Source organism: Arvicola amphibius, chromosome 6, assembly GCF_903992535.2.
Source record: "Arvicola amphibius chromosome 6, mArvAmp1.2, whole genome shotgun sequence".
NCBI classification, from domain to species: domain Eukaryota; kingdom Metazoa; phylum Chordata; class Mammalia; order Rodentia; family Cricetidae; genus Arvicola; species Arvicola amphibius.
In genome coordinates this window covers 151502032-151526486 of record NC_052052.2, presented here as the reverse complement: position 1 = coordinate 151526486, position 24455 = coordinate 151502032, and the positions used below count along the sequence as shown (strand labels likewise).

Below are 24455 nucleotides of genomic sequence, written 5' to 3'. Positions count from 1 at the left end.
CTCCTATAGAATTATTGGTCCAATAATAATGAGTGATGCCACTTATCTTATTTTCATCTAAAAATTTACGAGTAGAGGGCAGTGGTGCGGCACAGCGCAGTATAAATGAGCCACAATGCAAGGAGGACATGGCGCTTAGATCTTTAATCCCAGCACTGGAAGACAGAGGCAGACCTCCAAGTTCAAGGGTCTAAACAGTAAGTCTACACAGAGCCACTAACCAACCAACCCAAAATACAAAAGAAGACTGGAGAGATGGCGGTTAAAAATGTTTAATGCTCTTTCAGAGGTCCTGAGTTCAGTTCCCAGATTACACCTCTAGCAGACCACAGCCACTTCTAACTCTGGCACCCCTTCTGAATTCCGTCAGCAACCACACACACTTACAGATATAAACACATACATGTATAAATTTAAATAAATAAAAATTTTAAATAAATTAAAAAATTTAATCTTAAAAACAATACAACAATAAACCGCCTAAGCTAGTCTGCTATCATATCCCTAGAAAATTTTGTTTTGAAAAATCATGTATTCTGTACATTTAAGAACTACCATACAAGCGCTGGAGAAATGGCTCAATGGTTAAGAGCACTGGCTGCTCTTCCAGGGGTCCTGAGTTCAATTCCCAGCAACTACATGGTGGCTCACAACCATCTGTGATGAGATCTATTGTCCTATTCTGGCCTGCAGACATACATGCAGCCAGAACACAATATATATAATAAATAAATAAATCTAAAAGAAAGAAGAAAGAAAAAAACTACCATACAAGTGATGATAGAGGGATTGTTTAAATATTAGGCCCAAATAAATGCCCGTTTCCACATACCTTAAGTCATCTCTCAGTGATGGTCATACAACAAAAAAATGACTGATAGGGAAAACATTCATCATCTAAATATACCACCCAACTATTCATTCACAACAGATTTACACACAATTGAGTATCTCAATACTTACTCGGGTTAAATCACCTCACTACTACATTCTTTTTTTTTTTTTTTTAAAGATTTATTTATTGCTGGGAGGTGGTGGTGCACGCCTTTAATCCCAGCACTCGGGAGGCAGAGGCAGGCAGATCTCTGTGAGTTTGAGGCCAACCTGGGCTACAAGAGCTAGTTCCAGGACAGGCTCCAAAAGCTACAGAAGAAACCCTGTCTCGAAAAACCAAAGATTTATTTATTATGTGTACAGTATTCTCAGTATTCTGTCTGCATGTATGCCTGCAGGCCAGAAGAGGGCACCAGATCTCATTACAGATGGTTGTGAGCCACTGGATGTGTGGCTGGGAATTGAACTCAGGGACTTTGGAAGAGCACATAGTGCTCTTAACTGCTGAGCCGTCTCTCCAGCCCCTCACTCCTACACTCTCACAGAGAAGGAGCATGACACAACTGAGTAATGCCCAGACCACCACTTTCTGGGTATCTCAGAAATCAGTGGTTTTATAACATAACCTTGTGGGGGTTGACGAGAAGTTCTTTGGCAAGATGCTTGTCCAGAACACTGATTCCCAACCGCATGACTTGAGCCTATCACACCCCCTTAAAATATGGAGATAGATGATAGAAAATTCTTTGGTTACATAGTAAGATTTTGGAAAATGTGGAAGGCAAGGTGAAAGGGGAGACTACAAGTTTCTAAGGCAGGACAATTTAAGGGGACTTCAGGAAGCAGAGGCTATGAGTTCAAGGGCAGCCTGGTCTACATAGAAATTTCTAGGCCAGCCAAGGCTACACAGTGAGACCCTGCCTCAAATTAAATAAAAAAGTTAAAGGCCTAGATTTTTTTTTTTTTTACCTTAAAGTCATTAGGTTAGTTCAATTCCCAGTACCCAACCCACATGGCAGCTCTGTTTCTAACTCCAGTTTGCTAGCAAAACACCAGTGCACAGAAAATCACTAAAAATTTGCCAGGCGATGGTGGTGCATGCCTTTAATGCCAGCGCTTGGGAGGCAGGGGCAGGAGTATCTCTGTGAGTTTGAGGCCAGTTTGGTCTACAAAAAAGTTTGTTCCAGGACAGGCTTCAAAGCTATAGAGAAACCCTGTCTCGGGGGTGGGGGGAGGGAATAAAACATCCCAGTCAAATTCAGAGATAGAATTTTGTGAGTTATTAGAAGACAGAAAAACAGAAGAGTTTCAGCTTGGAAGAATGGAAGTCTTCCAGGGCAGAAGTCAACCGCTGCCCAAATAGGACTGTACAGCAAAGATGGTTACAATTATAAATGACATCTCTATCAGATTGAAAAACACTGAAAAATGAAAAAATTAAAAAGATCAACCTGCCTGTCTCCCAAGTAGTGGTGTGTGCCACCACTATGCCTGGTACCACCTGGAAAGGCTTTACATGTCTCCGTACCCTTGACTATTGGAAGACTTTCTTTACAAGCGGAGGACAAAGAAGATTTTTAGATAGTAAAAAACGAACTTGAAACTCAGGCCTTATTTCCTGAGTCTTTATTGACCTTACCTGCTTTAATGTCACTCAAAGCAAAAAGACCAACACGCGTGTCCCCGTTCACAGACCACTTCTGTGTTTCGCAGTTAGGCTGGCAGCAGTGGTTCATGAACCGAGCATAGTTTCCTTTAGGTCCAGCATCAATAATTCGATCCTAGAATTTCAAGAAAAGTGACCTGTCAGATTTCCTGAGACTCTACTATGTAGAAAACTAACTATTCTCTCTAATAAGATGAAATGTGCTACTGGTCTTGCATTGTTTTATTAAAACACTGCTTGACCTGTACCCCGGCAGAAGTATAGGCAGGGCAACCAGAACATGACAATTCTGGGAAGAGTCTGTAGCTGTCACAGAGGAAGTCAGGCACAGGCAAAGCAAAATAAGAATGCCTTGCTGATAATAGGTACCAAGCCACGTGGCTGATACAGACAAGAATTATGGGTTAATGTAGGATGTAATCGTTGATAAGAAGCCTGAGCTAATAGGCCAACCAGTTTAGGATTAACGTAGACCTCTGTGTATTTCTTTGGGACTGAAAGGCTGCGGGACCAGGCGGGACAGAAACCTGTCAACAGAAGTGGATGCTTTTAAAATCAAAGTTTCTCAGAGCAGGAGTTCTATGTAAGTCACATATGGACCAGTATCACCACCAACTCCACTTGGAAGGCTGTGCTTCAAATATACTAAAGAGGAAACTCTATGCAGGTTTAGCAATGTGTTGTTATGAGAAGCCCGCCTATGGGATTCTGGTCTACACTGGTTTATGAACCACTGCCCCAGAGAAGCAGCAGTTTATTGCATTTTCTAATCAGGAAGTTTACAGATCAGAGGCATATTAGAAATCATTTATTGAAATTTCACTACTTAATCCAATTCTTTACCCAAAGTATAATCAGAATGTCTGTCAATAAAGACTCACAAACACACAAACACAACTGAAGAAGTATTTACAAAGGTAGATGCCAGGAAAAGAGCTGTCAGTCTAAGCACGAGGGCCAATGTAATCCCAAGTACTGAGAATGCTAGGGTAGGGCTCGAGAAGATGGCTCACTGGAGTCAGGACAACTGCAACTTCTAGGCTGGCCAAGGAAACTTAGTAAGATTCTGATTCAAATTCAACTGTAATAAGCTAATGCAACTAACATGTAATAACAAAGCATAAAATAAAAAGTAAATGATATAACATAAATCAACCAAAGTAAAATAAGCTAAAGACATACTTCAGTTGTACAATGTTTGACTACAGAGCATAGGTTTCACGGTTCAATTCTCTTATTAGCAAAGGGAGAATTCCAAAACCATAGTACAGGGAAAAAAATGTACTGGAATCTAATTTCCAAGCACAAAGAATTGCAGATATAAGAAACAGACACAATGGGAAATTTCTTCTGAAATATAATCCAATGACCCCAAAATAAAACTTAAAATAACAAAACAAAACGAATACTTGATATCTTGAGTTTTTTAATTTTCATACACCTACGGGTCATGACCCCAAGAAGATCACCCGAAAATACAGATATTTACATTACAATTCATAACAGTAGCAAAATTACTGGTGATTGGAGTCACCACAACATGAGGAACTGTATTAAAGCATTGCAGCACTAGGAGGGTTGAGAACCACTGAGTTATATGATCATAACTACACACCAGTTAAACATGAACAAATTAGTCAAGTTTATAAAATTAAGGGATAAAAGATTAACTCTTGTGATCTTTTTTTATATGATTTTACAGCATTAAAAAAATCCCAACTTAGATCACTCAAAAAAAAAAATACTAAAAGTAGCTTTACTGTTTTTGGTTATGGGTAAAGAGCCAAAAATGAGCAATTTGACCCTCTCCAGAATCAAGATCAAGAAAATGCTCATGTGTATGGACAAAATCTAGAACTTGGGTCTATGACAAACACATTTTCAAATACAAAATAATTTATATTACTTACTTTATCTAGAGTGAGCATATAGAAATTAGTGATATCGTGTTCCTGTGCATAACGGATTCGTGCTCTGCACTCTTCTTCATCTATTAGCTCACCCACATACTCATTCACAAACTCACCCTAGAATGGAAACAGCTCATAACTTAATGGTAAAAGAACACTGGTATTTACAAGTGCAATTTGTATTTTAAAATAATATAGATGATTCTCAAAAGTAGACTATGTGAATTTTTTTATTTATGCTGCCTTAATGACTTAATGAAGAAAATCACTTCCTCATTCCCACTAGCAGAAAAGCCCCAGGATAAGGCACACAGTACCAGAATTGAAGACTGAGAAACAGTAATGAAGAAACAAGTCAATCCTGTTACCTGTCTGATGGCCTGAAATCCAGCTTCAACTACACTCTCTGTCTTGGAGCTTGCCCCATGTTTACCGCCCTTCTACATTTCACATCACTGTACACCCTACTCTGCACAGCACAATTAAACTGTCTTTCACAAATAACATGGGAGACTTTAATCCTAACCCTACCTTGCAAACAAGATAAATATTTGGTAATTGGCTTCCTAGAAACCTCAACAACATTTTTTTAATGTTTAAATTTTTATCTATCTATCTATCTATCTATCTATCTATCTATCTATCTATCTATCTATCTATCTATCTATTGTGCATCGATGGTTTCCCTGAACGTATGCCTGTTTGAGAATTCTGGATTCCCTGGAACTGGAATTACAGACAGCTGTTTGCTGCCACGTGGGTGCAGGGAATTGAACCAGGTTCTCTTCGAAGAACAGCCAGTGCTCTTAACCACAAAATTCTTTAGAAATTATGAAGATAAGCTTTGTTACTAAACTGTCAAATAAGACTTATTTTTCTATCCAGAATGTATAATATTATCTGTTAAAAACTTCAAGAACAGCCAGGTGTGGCGGTGTATTCTGGAGACAGAGGCAGGTGGATCTCTGAGTTTGATGTCAGGACAGTCTGGGCAACATAGTGAAACCCTGTGTCAAAATACCAAAAACTCAACCAAACAAGTGACAAATGTCTGGATTCCTTTCTATACACTTTTCTCAAAATTCTAGAGCTCTAAAAATTCTATTAAAGAGACTAGAGAGATGGGCAGGTAAAAGCACTGACTGTTCTTCCAGAGACGGGGTTCAATTCCCAGCCACCACATGGCAGTTCACAATTGCCTGTAATTCCAGTCCCATGCATGCAATCAAAAAACAAAACCAAACAAAATCTCTTAATGAACCTAATAAACCCGTTGTTGCCTTCAAGAAGGAGGTTAGCAGAGGCCCTCCACATTTCATGTTGAAGATTCCCTGCATTTTCATTGTGAAAAGCTCAATACAGCTCATCACTCTTGATAACCCCAAACTATTTCTCCTGAATAAATCCTTTATTAAAATACTATAACTGCTGGGCGGTAGTGGTGCACACCTTTAATCCCAGCAATTGGGAGGCAAAGACAGGTGGATCTTTGTGAGTTCAAGACCAGCCTGATACACCAAGTGAGTTCTAGGACAGGCTCCAAAACTACAGAGAAACCTGTCTCAATACAACAAAAAAGAAACAAACAAAATACTGTAATCATCCTTCTTTCATTTTTACTACTTGCTCTAAAACTGTCATAAAGTATAAAGAATCTCATAACATTCTTATGAATTTCTCCCTATATTGTTATATAGAAGCAAATTTGATGACAAGATCATCCACTATCAAGCCTCTACACCTTGGGGTTTATAATAATTCCTAACTATGTGTCCTCTATGTACTAATTCTCATATTCATCAAGAAGAACCAGTTATATCAAGCAGTAAAAACAAAACAAAACAAAAGCCTAACAAAACCTCTTAATTTATCTTTACCTTTTTAATATCTGTTTTTGTCCGGAGACCCCAGCCCCTCTGTAATGTGCGGAAAATTTCGACGTCTGGATACTGGCGCTTGCTGAAGCACTGGTTTTGACAGCGCCCTCCAGCAGGACACACTGTGGGATGGCACTCATAGAGCAGCATTCGGTTGATGCACTCTGAATCTATCCCACAGGGATTCTCATCAGTAGCTTTACAGTTGCAACGGGGAATTTCTGACAAGTCTGCAGTGAAGATCTGTACCCTACCAATAGGTCGGTTCACCTGGAAAAGCACATTGTATTGTATCAGATAAATCAACATAAAGCAATTCAGTATCTATAACAGACAAGTATCACATCCTTCAAGTTATATGACAACATTTTACATGATTTGAAGAAATCAAGACTGAGACTATTCATATTAATAATAAAGCCACAGCTGATACATTAAATGTAAATTTCAAGCCAGCTATATTGGAATATGTCTTTAATTCTGCTTTTTCTAGAGACTAAGACAGGAGCCCAGACAAATGGAACACCATCATCAGATTAAAAAGGGGTGGGGATGGAAGACTATAGTTTGGTGGTAGAGTGCTTGCTTATAACCTATAGCACTAGAGGGAAAAAAAAAATCAATTTAAAAGTTGCTACGCTCAAAGAATTTAAAAGCAGGTCCTGGCATAAGATGATGTTATGTAAGCTAATATAGACAAATAGTCACTTTGGTAAGAACACTAGAGGGGGCAGTGAGACGGCTCAGCAGGTCCGGGAGCTGCTGACAAGCTGACAAGGAGAGGACTGACGACCACAACTGTGTTAGAAAGAAAAAACCAACTACTCTTTTTATGCTCTTAACTCTCAATTTTTAAATTTTTACCATGAGTAAGAAAGGAAAAGGAGCCATACAGTGTTATTCTACTACACAGTCCCCACTACCTTTATATGTTTATAAGGTGGTGGCTTCTTGTCATTCTTTCGATCTTCCTGCAGTTGTCTTAGCTCTTTTTGGGCCTTTAACTCTTCAAATCTAGCTGCAGCTTCCTGAAGAGCTGAAAAAACAAAACAAAATCACGAGAAAAAAAAAAAAAAAAAACACCCTCTGGGTATATATATATTTTTTTTTAAAGATTATTTATTTATTATGTATACAACATTTCTTGTAGGCCAGAAGAGGGCGCCAGACCTCATTACAGAGGGCTGTGAGCCACCATGTGGTTGCTGGGAATTGAACTCAGGACCTCTGGAAGAGCAGTCAGTGCTCTTAACCGCTGAGCCATCTCTCCAGCCCCACCCTCTGGGTATATTTATTTTACCCTATCACCCTCTTTAAGCTGAAGAAAGCCCATGTCCTGCTGGTCAGTGGTGGCGCACGCCTTTAACCCCAGCACTCAGGAGGCAGAGGCAGGCGGATCTCTGTGAGTTTGAGGCCAGCCATACCTGCCCCCTGCCTTTTTTTGGACAGGGAGGGAGAAGCAGTGTCTTTCTACTCAGTAGCGGAGGCTGGCCTCAAATTTATGATCCTGCAAGCCACTGAAATCACAGGTGTGTATCAGCATGGAACCTAAATTTGAAAACTGTTTTAAGTGTTGGAGAGCAATCCATGACTTTACAGATGCTAGGCAAACCCTGTACCTTTAAACTCCATCTTTAATCCCAGCCAATTTTGTTTTGTTGAGATGGTCTCATAAGGCATAGGCCACTGAACGTGGGCTCCCCAACCCAAGAACTGAAATTACAAGCGTGTGCTAAGACACTTTTGTTTTCTCTTTTTCTTTTTGAGACACAGCTTCAATGTGTAGCAAAAATCATCCTGGAACTCACTATGTAATCTAGGGTAGTCTTGACGCTGTGGTTCGTTTGCCTTAGCCTCGAGTCTTACAATTACAAGCAGGCATCACAATATTTCAGACAACTTGAACCATTATATAAACTTGAACACAGAGCAGATACTGAGCTATGGAAATCTCTGCTTGCCTGAAAAATCATAAGGGTAAAGTTACCTTTTTTATATGTTCCATCCACTCCCTTTCCCATTTTATCCTTGCTGCTCACATCTCCTTCCATATAAGGGAAAACTCGGGCCTGATGAGTCCACAGATAGTCATTAGACCCAAAGAAGAGAACAGGGAACTCTCCCACATCATGTCTCATTTTATCAATGTTAGAGGGTACAGCTCGAGGATGGCAGATCTCAGCTGGCCACCACCTGGGAAAGGTACAAATAAGAGAAGAAACCTCTACAAGGCTGCAAAGGCACTGGGAAAATAACATACTTAAGGTTTTGTTGTTGGTCTTTCTGCATGTGTGTATACATAGTATGTACATGTATATAGGCACAAACTGAAAACAAATGTTTCCCTGGTTACTGTCCACTCTGTTTAACTGAGGCAGGTTCTCGAGGTGAACCTCGAGTTCACTAGTGCTTTCTAGCCTAGCTAGTCAGTTTATCCTGAGGAACCTTATCTTTGCCGCCCAAGCTCTAAGACTGCATACATGTATGAGGTGCTAGGTTCAGAACACTAGTCTTCATATTTGGGTACCAAGCACTTTCTTCATTTAGCTGTATCCTTAAGTAGAATGTTACACAAGGCTAAAATAAACATTCACAAACATAAATAATTTCTTAGAAACAGTTACTTTGCTTCAAGGAAATTATGATACATGAATATTTATAATGTCCACTGAAGAATTTTCTTCAACAATGAAATGAAAATCTGACTGGAGAATTGGCATAGTGACTTAAGAGCCCATGCTGTACAGAACTCTGTTCCATTCTCAGCACCCTTGTCAGGGGGCTCCAGCCATCTGCATTATTTAGTTCCACAGAACTCCATGCTTCTAGTCTCAGAGATTACTTGTGCTCACACACACATATCCACATTAAGACACACACAAAATTAAGTTTATTAAAAGTAATTAAAACAAGAGAAATGAAGATGTGACAATGACAAGGAAAACAATCTTCATCATTAAGGGTTTCAACAGTAGTGTACCAGACAATTTGGACTGTAAAAAACTTCCAGCTAGGCTAGAGGTCATGTATTTCTAATTCCAGGAGTGATTTAAACTCAGGAAGCAGAGGCAGTTTCAGGCCAGTCTGGTCTATATACCAAACTATATATTGGATATCAAGTTTGAGGTCAGCCAGGATACATAGTTAAGACCTTAACTCAAAAGCAAAAACTAAAAAAGAAACTCCCAGTAATTATCTAACCAAGATAATCAATATTTCCATCTTCTAACATCTATCATCTCTTGGTGTTAACAGCTTTTAAACTTTAGTAGACTTTTTTTGCTTGCTATAGATGTAGGGTCTTGCTATATAGCAAGAACTTGTCATGAACTTATGATCATCCTGCCTCAGGCTCCCAAGTGCTGGGAATACAGGGTACACCAACACTCATAGCTAGTAATTCATAAAATATGTAATTATAGTGTGTCATCCTATGTTGAAATCATTCATGTTAGCTGGGTAAGTAACTGGAAACAGAGGCAGGAAGGAATCCGAGTCTGAGGCCAGCCAGGGCTATATAATGAAGCCTTGTTTAAAAATCTAACAAACTACATTTATGTTGTATACTTTTATGCATTCCCAGTTCAATTAAAACTTCAAGACCAAAACCAAAATGAACAATTGTGGGGACACTATGGACAATTATCGGGTGGAGAAGAATATTCCTGTGCATGTTTGCGAGTAAATACTTTGAAATGATAATAATGAATTTTCCTTGTTTATGAGATTATGTGCTTATTCAGTAAATAATTTGCTACAGTACAGATACTATATGCCTAGAACTGAAAAATCGGTATTTAACTTTTTCTAATAGAGAAAAATTGATAGGAGTTTAGAGTACTATGCCTAATCATGAAGTACATTTAAGAAGTTAATTACCAGCCCGGTGGTGGTAATGCACGCTTTTAAACCCCAGGACTACACAGAGAAACTGTGTTTGGGAAAACAAAACCAAAAAGTTATCTTGCAGAAGCCAAGAAACAGGATGATAAAAGAAATGAGTGCCATTCTTTGTCATGTTACTCACCTGTATCGACCAACCTTCACCCAGACAATCTCCCTATAGTGTGGTTTTTTGCCAGCCTTACAGTCATTGCAATACCAATTTCCTTCAGGAATATCAATGTTTAGGCACTCACGATGGAAAGCAGCAGGACAGGAGTCACAGCACAGAAGACTTCCTCCTACAGGAATAGGAAAACCTCGCATTAGACCACAAGAGTCCATAAAAAGTAAGTCCCAGCAGAAATGGCTTTTGCTCAGCTCCTAGTCAATTATTTCTAACTCTAGCTGAGGGCTTAATAAAACACACACAGAAAGACTACTCTGTAACAATATGCCTTTTCTAATATTCCTGAGCTCCAAACTCACATAAAAAATTTCATATTAGGATAATAAATAGTATATTTTCTACCAAAATTAGTTATGATAACAAGGTGGTATGTGCATAAATATCAATAGAAACATTTTCCTTATTCCAGCACTTGAGAGGCAGAGGCAGACAGACTCAGTTAGTTAGAGGCCAGCCTGATCAACAGAATGAGTTCCAGGATACCCAAGAACGTTTCAGAGATACCCTATCTCGAAAAACAAAAAATGAAAAGAAAAAAGAGAGAGAGAAAAAAAAGAACGTTAGCAAGGCAATAGTGGCACATGCCTTTAATCACAGCACTCAGGAGGAAGAAACAGGTGGATCTCTGAGTTCAAGGCTGGCCTGGGTCTACAGAGTGAGTTTCAGGACAGCCAAGGCTGTTACACAGAGAAACCCTATTTCAAAAAAATTAACAAAATAAAACAACAAAAACAAAACCAACCAACCAACAACAACAAAACAAAAAATCACCAAACCAAACCCTAACAACAAAAACATTTTCCTTCCCTTCTAAGACTATTTATAGCAAATAGAGGCCACAGTATACCAAACACACAATTAGGGGCTGGAGAAATGACTCCGAGGTTAAGCGTATTAACTACTCTTCCAGAGGGCCTGAGTTCTGTTCCCAACAACTACATGGAGGCTGACAATCATTTATAATGACATAGGATACCCTCTTCTGGCAAGCATGAAAACATACAGATAGAACACTTAATAAATATACATCTTTAAAAAAAACAAGGCACAATTAAATTTTGTGTATGTAGCTTGTGTGTTTGCATGCACATGGAGGTCAGAGGTTGGTGTTAGATGGATTCTTCATCACTTTCTACCTTATTTTTTATGACAAGGTCTACTGAACCTAGAGCTCACCCATTCTGCTAAGATTGTTGGCTAGCCAAAGAACTCATGCCTGTCTCTACCCTAACAATACCATGTTATGGGAATGTACCTTGTTTCTACATGAGTAAGGGAATCTGGACTCTGTCATGGCTGGGATTTTTAATAATAAACCATACCTGCAACCTGAAAAATCGATTCAGCTGGTGACAGGAAGGTCTTGAAGTCCTAAGACCATATCACTTCAGGAATTCACTTTCCTTAGAGATCTAACTTTCCCAGTAGAAACATTTATAATTTTATAATGAGCAATAGTCGCTCTTGAGAACTCAGCTAACAAACACATCACCCAGCAGCACATGACGCACAGACAGCACCTCCATTTGCGTAGCTGTTTCACTTCCCCCCTCCCCCAACAATAACTTTTCAGAACTTGGCAGTTTCAGACACGGAGTTAAGAAGTGCTTGTAAGCAGGGTGTTTGACATCCCTATTGAATAGCTACCTGAGTTTCTTGGTTCGTAACTTATAGTCTCCATTTGCTATCACACTTATTAAAATTGTTTAAATCAAGTGTGGTTATAGACTTAGCACAATGAGAAAATTTTAGGTGATCTCTGGACTTGTTTTGAACTTTTATGACTGAACCTCCTTCATAGGCTATGCTATTTCATTTTTCCTCTGTATTGTTCTAGAAATTTTTTTCAGGTTGGGCATGGTGGTGAATGCCTTTAATAGAGGCACACTGGAGGCGGAAGCATGTGGACCTCTCGGAGTTTACGATTAGTTTGGCATACAAAGCCAAGTACATAAACCCTGTTGTAAAAAGAAATACATATATAAAAATAAAAACTTTCTTCAGAAGTTGGAAAGATGGCTCAGTGGGATCCAAAGCATGTGCTACTACTCTGGTAGAGGACCAGGGTTTGATTCCCCAGCAACCACATGGTTACTAACAAACAACCTTCTATAACTCTAGTTTCAGGGGATATGACTCCCTCTTCTGGCCTACTCTGGCACTGAATTCATGTGATGTACAGACATACAGGGTAAAGATTATAGGTATGCCCCATCACATCAATTTATGTAAAATCCAATGCTTTGGGCATGATAGGCTAAGCAAGCACTATTCCCAGCCTCAAGTATTATAAATTAAAAAGGATACATGAGGGACTGGAGAGATTTATCAGTGGGTCAGTCATAATGGGCTTGCTACAAAGTATGAGGCCTCAAAGTTAGGATTCCCATAACCCAGAGAAGCTAGCCTGTAACCCCAGCACTGAGTACTTGAGACAAGCAGATCCTAGGGACTCAACAGCACACCAGTCTAGCCAAAACAGATTGACTGAGAGATCTCATTTCAGGGTCAGAGAGATGAGCCAAGTCTGAAGATCTAAGCTTAATATCTAGGATCCATACGGCAAGAGGAAGAGAAATAACTCCTGTAAGTTGTCCATATATTCACTGCAATATACATTAAAATATAAAACACTTGATAATCCCTTTGAAACCACTCATAAAGTTAGAAGTCACATCTTACCTTCTGAGCACACAAAACACCAGCTGACATTAACATGCTCATGATTTCGGCAGCCCCGCCTAGGGGTGAAGTGATTAGGGCAGATGATACTATTAGATGCAAGGATTTTTGACCCAGCGGCAAGACAAAAGTCATTAGCATGGTAGGCCACAGGACATCGGACACAACGCATCAGACGACCTACATTTAAGGGAAGGAGAGAAATGGGGGAGAAGCAAGAGAAAAAAATTACATATGGAAACAAAGTGCATTATGAAAGTCTATTTGCCAGCAGGGAGAAACATGGCTCTTAAACATGCAATTCACTATTAAGATGAAGAGGGGAGGGGCTGGAGAGATGGCTTAGTGGTTAAGGGCATTGCCTGCTCTTCCAAAGGTCCTGAGTTCAATTCCCAGCAACCACATGGTGGCTCACAACCATCTGTTATGAGGTCTGGTCAGAAAGAATATTGTATACATAATAAATAAATACATAAATAAAAAAAAAAAAGATGAAGAGGGGAGGTCTGTGCTAGTCCCCAGTGGAAATAGGACTGCACAACTGTAAATACACCTGCATCTGCAAGGAGACCATGATCTACGATCCAGATGACTGCCTCAAATCCTGTAACATCTGAAATAAGTAAATTAAAAGGAGAGGACTTGGGAGGCAGAGGCTGGTGGATCTCTGTTGAGTCTGAGGCCAGTCTGGTCTACAGAGTATTCCAGGACAGCCAGGGCTACACAGGGAAACCCTGTCTTTTAAAAAAAAAAAAAAAGAAGAAGACAAAAACAATTGAACAGTGGAACTGGTCTTTGCTTATTACTTTATGAAGCTTATTTCCCAGATGGATCTCCTAATATACGTCAGCAACTAAAAAAAAACCAGGATCCAACTACTTAAATCTATATGGGAGGAGCAACTAAAAGGGATATAAAGTGTATTGAATAGATGTTTTCAAACAAAATCTCTAATGATATCTAAATATTTTAAGCCGTCAGCTGGAAATTCCACAGAACAGAGCATGGTATCCATGGGAATTCATTATTCTACTTGGCCACAATGTTGCTACTTTACCAAACTGACAAGCAGGATGCTTCAGATTGTACTTGAAAATAAGTAATACCCAAGAAATCGAAGTCTTACAATTAGATTTACATTTAAAAAAAATCCATACCTTTAGAAGCAGATACATTGGCCGGATTAGCAGCATGGCAAGTTATACAGATGTGCAGGGGGCACCGGAAGCCCTTGTTCTGCGTGACAGTTGGTGGGTATTTCTGGACACATTCTTCATGGTAAAACTTTCCACATAAGGGCAGAAGGCACCTTTTCACATCTTCTCCACTCTGTTTACATACAAAACAGGTATGGATTCCTGGAAAAGGAAAGAGGCAACAGATTAATAATAGAAGAATCTATCCCAATCTAAGTCGTTAGGAATAAGTTAGTGAAGAACTTTATAAAATTTACCAAACTGACAGAATCTGACTATGCACAACTTTCAAGTGGGCAATCTGGGCAGGCGGTGGCAACGCACGCCTTTAATCCCAGCACTTGGGAGGCAGAGGTAGGTGAATCTGAGTTTGGGACCAGCATGGGTTACTGAGAAAGTCCCAGGATAGGCCTCAAAGCTACACAGAGAAACCCTGCCTCAAAAAAAACTAAACAAAACAAAAAAGGTGGGCAATCTGATCTGATATGTGCATATTGGTATGATATAACAAGGTGCCACATTATACTGACTACAACACATTTCTCTCAAAGAAAATCCAGCCTCTAGATCCAACTGCATTGTAGGTGATAAAGAAAACACAGGAACAATGTGGACATTAAATGCTTTCTCTCAAGCCTTATTCCTGGCTTATATGACAAAAATCCATGACAACGGGCAATGGTGGCGCATGCCTTTAATCGGAGCACCTTGGAGGAGTCAGAGGCAGGCAGATCTCTGTGAGTTCGAGGCCAGCCTGGTCTACAAGAGTTTGTTCCACAACAGACTCAAACTACAGTGAAACTCTGTCTCAAAAAAAAAATATATAAAAAAAAAAAAAGGCGGCGGGGAGGGGGGCATGACAAAGCAAGCTATAGAAGAAATGGTCTATTTTAGCTTACAATTTCAGATTATGGTCTATCACGGCAGCAAGGTGGCAGCAGCTTGACGCAGTCAATGTTGTCCAGTCAGGAGCAGACAGTTGGAATACATGTGATGCACTTTTAGACTGAATTTTGCCACATCAATGAACTTAGGGCATTTTCCTATATATATGCCCATGGGTCAAGGAGATTTAGACAATTTTCTGTAAAGTTTTCTGGGGAATTCTGGGATCTGAACTTAAGAAATCCACTTGCTTCTCTCTGTCTCTCAAGTGCTAGAATTAAAGGCTGTACCACTGTGTTCAATACAATTCTTATCTCTTCTCAGATAATTCAACATTGTGTCAAGTTGACAAAACTATCACAGATTGTTTTAAAAGTTTTATTTATTTATTTAGATTTATTTGTTTTGTATACAGTGTTCTACCTGCATGCATGCCAGGAGGGGGCACATCTCACTGCGGATGGTTATGAGTCACTATGTGGTCGCTGAGAATTGAACTCAGGACCTGTAGAACAGTCAGTGCTCTTAACCTAAGTCACCTCTCCAGCCTTCTTTTAAAAAATACTTTTGAGACAAATGGAAAAAAATCTAAAAATAAAACCAGGAATACTATAACTCTTGAAAATATATTGGATTTTCTTTTCAAATTTCTGTTAGAAGACTTCAATGAACACTTATAGATTCTTAGTGTATGTACATGTTTGTAAGTGCAAGTTAAGGTTGACATGGGAGGTATCCCTCAGCCATTCCTACCTTTTATTTTTATTCGTTTGTTTTTTGAGACTGGGTTTCTCTGTGTTTAACAGCTCTAGCTATCCTGAAACTCACTTTGTAGACCAGGCTGGCCTCAAACTCACAGAGATTCACCTGTCTCTGCCTCCACCTCCCGAGTGCTGGGATTAAAGGCATGAGCCACCACTGCCCAGTCTCTACCTTTTAGTTTTTTTTAAAAGATTTATTTGTGAGTATGTGTGTTTGTGTGAGGCCAGAAGAGGATGCTGGATCCCCTGGAACTTGAGTTTCAGGCAGCTGTGTGCTTCCCAATATGGTGCAGGGGAATGAAGTCAGGTTCTGTGAAAATGCACCAAGTGCCAGCCCCGCCCCCTCTTGTTTTCTGAGATAATGGCTCATATGTCATCAATATGACATTGCTGCTCATATGGTGGCTAGTGAGCTCCAGAAACCTACCTGTCTGTCTCCCAGTATCTGGTATTACAGATACACACAGCCATGCCTGACCTTTTACATAGATTCTGGGAATCTAAACTCAGGTCCTTACGCTTGTATGCAATTATTTTACTGATTGAGCCACCTTCCTACTTGAACACATGCAAACTTTTTGTTCCACCATTATCCATGTACACAATGAAAAGTTAAGGAAAGAAAGAAGGGGGAAGGGAGGGAGAGACCCTGCTTTGGAGATATAGCGGAAGGGAACAGGCCAGCACTGAAAAGCAAACCTGAAATGATCCCCTATTACAGTAGAGCAGGGAGAGTCATGAAGTAAGAAAACATCTTCTTACTTTTTATCTGTCTGAAAGCAGGTAAAATATCTTAGGAGAAAAAAAAAAGACTTATTTATGAGTGCTCTATCTGCATGTACACCGTTATGCCTGTAGAGGGTTGCTGGGAATTGACCTCAGGTCCGCATGTCTTCTGGAAGAGCAGCCAGGGAGTGCTCTTAAGCACTCAGTCATCTTGCCAGCCCCTCACCCCAAAATATCTTCTACAGTCTCAGGCTGAGGATACAATGATACACTGATTGCTGAGCCTACATAAGACTCTGGATCTAACTTTCAGGCCTAGAAAAAATAAAAATGGAAAATTCTCTATACTTCAAATCACACATACAAGTTACTTTGAAATAGATCATACACATAAATATGAAGACAGAAACTTTAAAAATCATGGAAGTTATACTGGAAAAAAGTGACACCGAGTTAAGCTGTATTTCTTAAACATGACATAAAATAATACAAATGAAAGTTGATCAACCAGGGACCAAAGACGGCAGTGTTAAGAGCACATTGACTTCTCTTCCAGAAGGCCAAGGTTCAATTCCCAGCATCTATAATATGGCATCTTAAAATCACCTGTAACTCCAACTCTGGGGAACCAATGTCCTCTCCTAGTCATTGAGGACAACAGGCCTACAGGCATACAACATGTATGTATGTATGTATGTATGTATGTGACGTGACAGCAGGCAGGCAAAACCTAATACACATAACATAAAACCTTTCTAGAAGTTGACAAACTAGACTTCTATCAAAACTTAAAATGTCTGCTCCTTTGAAGACATTAGGAAAATGAATCTAAAGATAGGCATGTTAGTGCACACTTTAAATCCTGAGTCTGAGCAAGTAAATCTCTGATTTCAAGGCTAGCCAGAGTTAGACCTTGTTTCTCGTTCTTTCCTTTCCTTCCTTCCTCTTTCTTTCTTTCTTTCTTTCTTTCTTTCTTTCTTTCTTTCTTTCTTTCTTTCTTTCTTTCTTCTCTCTCTCTCCTCTCCCCCCCTCCCTCCCCTCCCTCCCTCCCTCTCTCTCTCTTTCTTAAGTTTTTCAAGACAGGGTTTCTCTGTAGCTTTCAAGCCTGTCCTGGAACTAGCTCTTGTAGAGCAGGCTGGCACCTGCCTCTGCCTCCCAAATGCTGGGATTAAAGGCATGCACCACCACCGCCAGGCAGACCTTGTTTCAAAAACAAAAAAGACAATGAACCTACCAGAGAACTACAAATAAAAATCCTGAGCCAAGAATAATGGTGTATGCTTGTAATACCAACAATAATTAGGTGTCCTGGAGAACTGAGAATTCTGCAGCCAGCCTGAGATCATGTCTCACAAGACAGATGAACACATCTCAGTGGTAGAGCTGGTCTACTATGCACAAAAACCCAGATTCTGCTCCCCATGACCATAAAATAAACCAAAGTTCCAAAGACTGCCAAAAGACGGCAAAAACTAATATAATCGATGGAGCAACATGCAAAGGATGAGGAAGGCAAGAGTTCAAGGTCAGCCTGGACACCACAGTAAACCACCAACCGAAAACAAAAACAAAACAAAACAAAACAAACAAACAAAAAAAACAACCAGAGGATTGAAACAAGTTTAAGGGCAAAGAGACCACATGGTCAGGGAAAGGACATTTTGGATGTGACCCTAACAATAGAAAACAAACAAAACAGGCAAATGTAGCACAAATTCTAATTGGTATTAATAATAAAAACACAGAGTCAGATATTAGGGGATGAAAGCTGAAGGATCAGAGAAGTAAAGTGGGCAGCCGCTAGAGAGGGTTTTTTTTTTTTACCTCTTTACCAATGCTCGGACCGAAGGGGCGATCCTGTCCACAGACTGCACTGAGCTTCTGTCTGTTCCCGCTTTATATTCCTCTCTCGGCCCAGCCATATCACTCCTGCCTCCACCTCCCTCGTGCTGGGACTAAAAGTGTGGGATCCTAAGTGCTGGGATCACCTTTGTGTGAGCTGTTTCTCTTTTAGACAGATTCAATCTTGTGTAGCCCAGGGTGGTCTTAACTAACAGAGATTCCTCTGCCTCTGTCTCCTGAGTCCTGGAATCAAAGGTGTGAGCCACCACTGCCTAGCCTCTAGTGGCTTAGCTCTGTACCCTGATCATCAGGCAAGCTTTGTTAAAATACAAATGAAATATCAATACAGGCAAATCAGATTTTAACACAATAAAAAAGCTAGTCATGGTGGCCCATACCTATAATCTTAGCATTTGGGAGGCTGAGGCAGAAGGATTATATTCAGAAACATTTACTGAGTTTAAGAACAGGTAAACTGCAAAATGACTGTCTCAGGAAAAAACAAACAGACAAAAAAGGTAAAAATAAAAAACCCCAAACGCCTAAAAAGAAACAGTGAACACAGGGAAAAAGAAACAGTTTGTAAACTGTACATTAACAAAGAAACATATATGTATATATATGTACATATATGTATATATATGTATATATAGATACACTTAATAAGTGTCAGCAGCACTGGAGCTATAATGGCTTCCCAGGGAAAGGCAGAATGAGAGGGGGAACTGTAAGGTAAGGGCAGGATCAAGAGGAAAAAGAGGGAGGGAGACAGTTCCAGGGAGCATAGAAAGAACTGTGCTTTAGGCATGGTAGCAGTTATCCATCAGCTGCTTTTTTGTTACACTATCCCTACCTCAATCCTTCCCCTCATCCCTAGCTATGGATGGTCAGATAGGACCTCCACTGACCACACCAGAAAAAGGAGAACAGTGGAACATTCTGACAGTGGTCGATTGGCATGAGATACACAAAACTAAGACACAGTAGAAAAAAAAAAAAAAACCAGTTTATTGCTACTAAGACGTCAGAAAAAAGCATGTGATCAAGCTCAGAGGAGGTAATGAATGAAATACCCCCAAAATTTACAAATGCAGGAAAGTGACTAATTTCCAATGGCTTGATAGAATAATTATGGCCCAATGTAATTTCGAAATGTTTTTCATTAAAAATGATCTTGCAGGACAACCTAAAGATCATTTTCTTTTGATTGAACCTCCACTGAATATTCAAAAAAGGAAATATATAGTTAATTAAAATAACATTTGAATCTTTCAATGTTTCAGCTGTGTATTATTGTACAAGTTATTCCTGCCTCATCTGTATAATGGACCTCAAGACAAACTGGACACTGACTGTTAAGGTAATAAGATCATAGAGTCCTTGCCATTCATGTAATTCCTGTAGCTGAAAGTATGCATTCTGCAGCTATATTAAACATACTCCAACCATAAGACAAGACACAGCATTTTGTTCGGCAGCCACTGAGATGGGAGATAAGAAGACCTCCTTAAATCCCTGGAATCTGCTAATGCAGTAAAGATGGCTAGCCATAGTTTTGTCTGCCTAAACTTAGTTAAAGTCTGAGCAGGTGTGAAACAGATGGGTCAAGTGGATTAACACTGTTCAGGAATCAGGAAGATCAAAGAGAATTTTCCACTGAGGGAGGTTTTTTTTTTTTTTTTTTTTTTTTTTTTTTTTTTTTAAAAGAGATTCTTGGGATCTGAAACTCATTTTCTGAGACAGGGTTTCTCTGTAGCTTTGGAGCCTGTCATAGAACTCGCTCTGTAGACCAGGCTGGCCTTGAACTGATCCACCTGCCTCTCTGCTCTGCATCCTGAGGGCTGGGATTAAAGGTGTGTGTACCACCACTGCCTGGGTTTTTCCATCCCCACCCCCCAAGAGAGCATCTCAAGGAATTGGAGCAATGGCTCAGCAGTTAAGAGCACTAACTGCTCTTTCTGAGGATACAATTTTAATTCCCAGCATCCACAAGGTAGCTCACAATTATGCTTAAATTCCAATTCCAGTGGATATGTATCTTCTAGCCCACTCATACACCAGGCATAAGTGATTCATAGCCAGGCATATATGCAAAACCCTCATAAACTTCAAAATTTAATAGTAACAAAAGAATACACACAGACATAAACACAATATCACACACAATCAAACAAAAGGATCTTGTTAGGTGTTTTGACACATGCCTTTAGTCTCAGAACTTAGAAGGTAGAGACAGGCACCTCTTTTTGAGTTTGAGGTCAGCCTGGTCTCCTTCAGGGTTATGGAGAAACCCTGTCTCAAGGAAAAGAAAAGAAAAAAGGATCTAATACTGTAAGCCCATAGAGGTCTTAAGTTCATAATCTGCCTGATTACATGTGCAAGCTTAGTGTATGCTATATACACCTCAACACAGGTATTTTAAGAAAGAATAAGCTAGACAGAAATGTTTGCTTATACCTACAATCCCAACACTCAGGAGATCAAAGCAAGCCTGGGCTATGGTATGAGGAAGAGGGAGAGGGGAGTGGAGAAGGAAGGGAAGAAAGATGATCTACTGACATACCCTTTTAAACACAGATGGTTCTCAAAGACATTACCACATTCGAGCCACACAGAAAGTACTACATACTGTTTGATTTATATGCAACTCTTAAAACATAGCTTTACCTTGGGATCAGTTATTCAGAGTTCATTTCAGAATGATAAAGATAACAAGGCAATTCTATTATTCTGTAAGATTCCCTGAGGGTTGGGACCTCACAGTACCCACATCTGCATGTACAATAAGCTCCCTGTTGTCAGAAAGCAGCATCTTCAATACACCTTTGTCCTAAAAAAAAAAAAAAAAACTAAAATTCGGACGTCATCTACTTTACCTGTGCGACACTCATTGCAGATAAATTTTCCTCGCGGCATCTCAGTTAGGCCAAGGCACTCCAGGTGGAAAGCCCCACAGCACTGAGCCTCACATAGTAACAGCTCACCCAGTTTTTCACAATTCTGTAAAGGAATAGAGATTTGTCTGTAGAAAAACTTTAGAAAACTCCCAAATAAAGAGTCCTCATAAGATCAACGGCAAAGAAATATCTTTGTAAAATCTGTGAAATTCTACCACTTATTCAACTAATATTAATAATTACCTTCTATATGCCAAACACAAGAAGTTCTCTGGTTTTTATTGGGACAGATGACACAAACAAATGAAAACAATAGTTGTCTTAGTTACTGTTCTTGTTGCTTTGATAAAACACTCCAACAAAAGCAATTTAAGGGAGAAAGGTTTGGTCTGGCTCATAGTTCAAGATATGGTCTACTCTGGTGGAGAGGTCAAGGTAGCAGGAGCTTGATGCAGCTGGTCAACATCGTCCACAATGAGAAATCAGAGAGCAATGAACTGCTTTAGCCTGGGTCACAGTCTAGAACCTCAGCCAAGGGAATGACACCATTCACAGTGGGCAAATTTCTCCACTTCAATTAATTAAGCTAATCAAGATAATCCCTTAGAGATAAGACCACAGAATAAACAATCCCTCACAGGTGTACCTGGAGGTGATTTCAAATCCTGCCAAGTTGGTAATTAACACTAATAATAATAACACAGGAAAGAGTTCAGAAAATGATCTATTAGTATAAGGAAGAGAATTCAAATAGCTAACTTGGCTTTGTTTATGAGGATGACATCTTAGGTCAGGGTCTGAAAGTTCACAGTAGGCTGTGACAAAGGAAGATAGCAAGTAAAAAGCCCACAGGGAGGAAAATGTGACTGAAAGACACTTACTTTATGGAAGTGAAGACAGGTCATAACTGGCAGTAAATGACATAAAAAAGGGAGGGGGCCTATAATTTCAGATTTTAATCTAATCATTGGAGAGCTTTGCCAAATGAGGGTTGAACTCAGATGTTCATTTTTAAAAAGATTCCTACAACTGGTTACTGGAAAACGAACTCAAGAACAAAGCAGACAGTTGTGCAGGATGCAATACCAGGCTTGGGTCCTAACAGTATCAAAATAAGAGCCCTTTGAGACATATATCAAATTACTTCATTAAAAAAAATAACCCTTCTCACCCCTTATCTTTTTGTCCCTCTCAGTGGGAACTAAACACAAAGCTTTGGGCCCACCAGGAAGAGGGACATCACATCACTGACATAGACAGTCTCATGAAGACATGGTATCACTAAAAGGAAAAAGAGCCTTATGAAATGAGGATATTATATCTAATTATGAAAACCTTGGAAATTCCCATGTTACTTTTTATCCCATTTGTATCTACACAATGATTCATAACAAAAGAGAAAAAATTAGATTTATACCATCAACTAGGAAACCCCCATACCAAATCTGTGAATACCCATGTCCTTCATACAACGAAAACTACATATTGTATACACAATCCTCTTGTATACTTGAAAACACTTATCAACTCTAATCTCTTATAGCATACATGCTGTGTAAATAGTTGTTCCTTGAAAAACAGAGTAATGAGGCTGAGGAGATGGCTCAGTCAGTGAAGAGCTTGCTCTGCAAGCATGAGCAAACAAGCGCACGCCCCAAACCTATGTAAAAAGCTAGGCATGGTGGTGCACACTGCAAATCCACGCTGGATTTCTTGATCCTGCTGGCCAGCCTGCCTACCTAAACATCAAGTTCTGGATTCCAGTAAGAGACCCTGCCTCAAAAATCAAAATGGACAGACTGAGCATGGTGGTGCACAGACCGAATCCCAATACAGAGAAGCAGAGGCAGAGGGATCTCAAGTGAGTTCCAGGATAGCTAGAGTTTCAGGTCAGCCAGGGTTACATAAAGAGACCTTGTCTCAAAGGGGGGAAAACACCCTACTTTCGACTTATGGCTTCCACCATGCATAGGCATGTATACTCATGTACACAGTCATGAAATACAAACACCTGAACATAGACTCATATGTATACCCCTCCAAATAAATCTATATTCAGTACAGACCCAACTATTAACTATTACATAACAATATAAACAAGCTTTCCCAAAGTATTTTTTCATCTATACAGTTGATTTAGTTCACAGAAACCAAAATCTACTATCTATAAAAAAAAAAAAAATCAAAAGAAACATGCAGAATGGTTGAGCACGCCTCTAATCCCAGTACAAGGGAGGCAGAGACAGGTGGATCTCTAGTTCTAGGCCAGCCTGGTCTACAAGTGGTTGGGGGAATCAAGGAAACAAAAGGTCTTGGTCACCTAAATAAACAAGTAGGAAAATGTTAGGGAGATAGGCAGAGCTTATCTTTCTTACCTTGACTTTCCTATTATCTATTACTCACAAATAAAAACTAAAAAAAATTGTTTTGTATATGTACATACATAGAGGGCCAATGAACACGTTCAGTTTAAAACATGAAAATGTCAATTACAGTACAAACTGAATATGTTTTTCAAATTAACTACATGGTTTACCATAACTGCTTAGTTCCGACACTTGACAAAGAAGTGCCACAAATAGTTTATATCAGGATCTGTATGTCCTAATATACATGCATGCACACAATATCAATACAGCAAGCCTGGACCACAGAGCTACCCTTTGTACCTACTGTCCCCATATGTGGCTTAAAATGGCCATGAACGTCATTCTGTCTATATCTCCCTCCCAAATGCTGGAATTATAAGAGATGGGTGTAATCACACCAAGCTTTTTTTTTTTTTTAATTAAAAAAAAAAGGCAAGGGTCTCACTGTATAGTACCTCAATGGCTTGGAACTCACTATGAAGACTACCAGACTGGTTCGGTCTTCTGAGTGCTAGGACTAAACATGAATCCCATCTAAAGTGACAAACATTGTCTTTTAATGACCTGTGTAAAATGCATTTACAATCTGACTTGTTTTTATCAATAATTAATGAGCAGAGCTGTTTTTCAGGATCAATACTGCATTTGGGAATTAGTCCAAATATGGAAAGCCCCACTCCACCCCCATTCCAAAGAGACAGGTGTTGTCTGTCTACACCAGGTTGGCCTTGAACTCAG

The 24455-nt window shown here is 39.6% G+C and overlaps 1 protein-coding gene across 9 annotated transcripts in view; it reads right to left on the bottom strand.

Annotated features, from left to right (window-relative positions):
* The window catches only part of Nsd1 (nuclear receptor binding SET domain protein 1), a 108843-nt gene that overhangs the window by 12393 nt on the left and 71995 nt on the right, over positions 1-24455 (bottom strand). For all 9 annotated transcript variants that reach the window (XM_038335593.1, XM_038335597.1, XM_038335592.1 and 6 more), the window contains 9 exons: positions 21328-21451; positions 14199-14399; positions 13042-13221; positions 10315-10471; positions 8275-8480; positions 7211-7323; positions 6288-6557; positions 4411-4527; positions 2474-2615 (listed from right to left, as the gene is read on the bottom strand). In XM_038335593.1, coding sequence (XP_038191521.1) covers positions 2474-2615; positions 4411-4527; positions 6288-6557; positions 7211-7323; positions 8275-8480; positions 10315-10471; positions 13042-13221; positions 14199-14399; positions 21328-21451 — 1510 coding nt within the window. The remainder of the gene's footprint in view (positions 1-2473; positions 2616-4410; positions 4528-6287; positions 6558-7210; positions 7324-8274; positions 8481-10314; positions 10472-13041; positions 13222-14198; positions 14400-21327; positions 21452-24455) is intronic.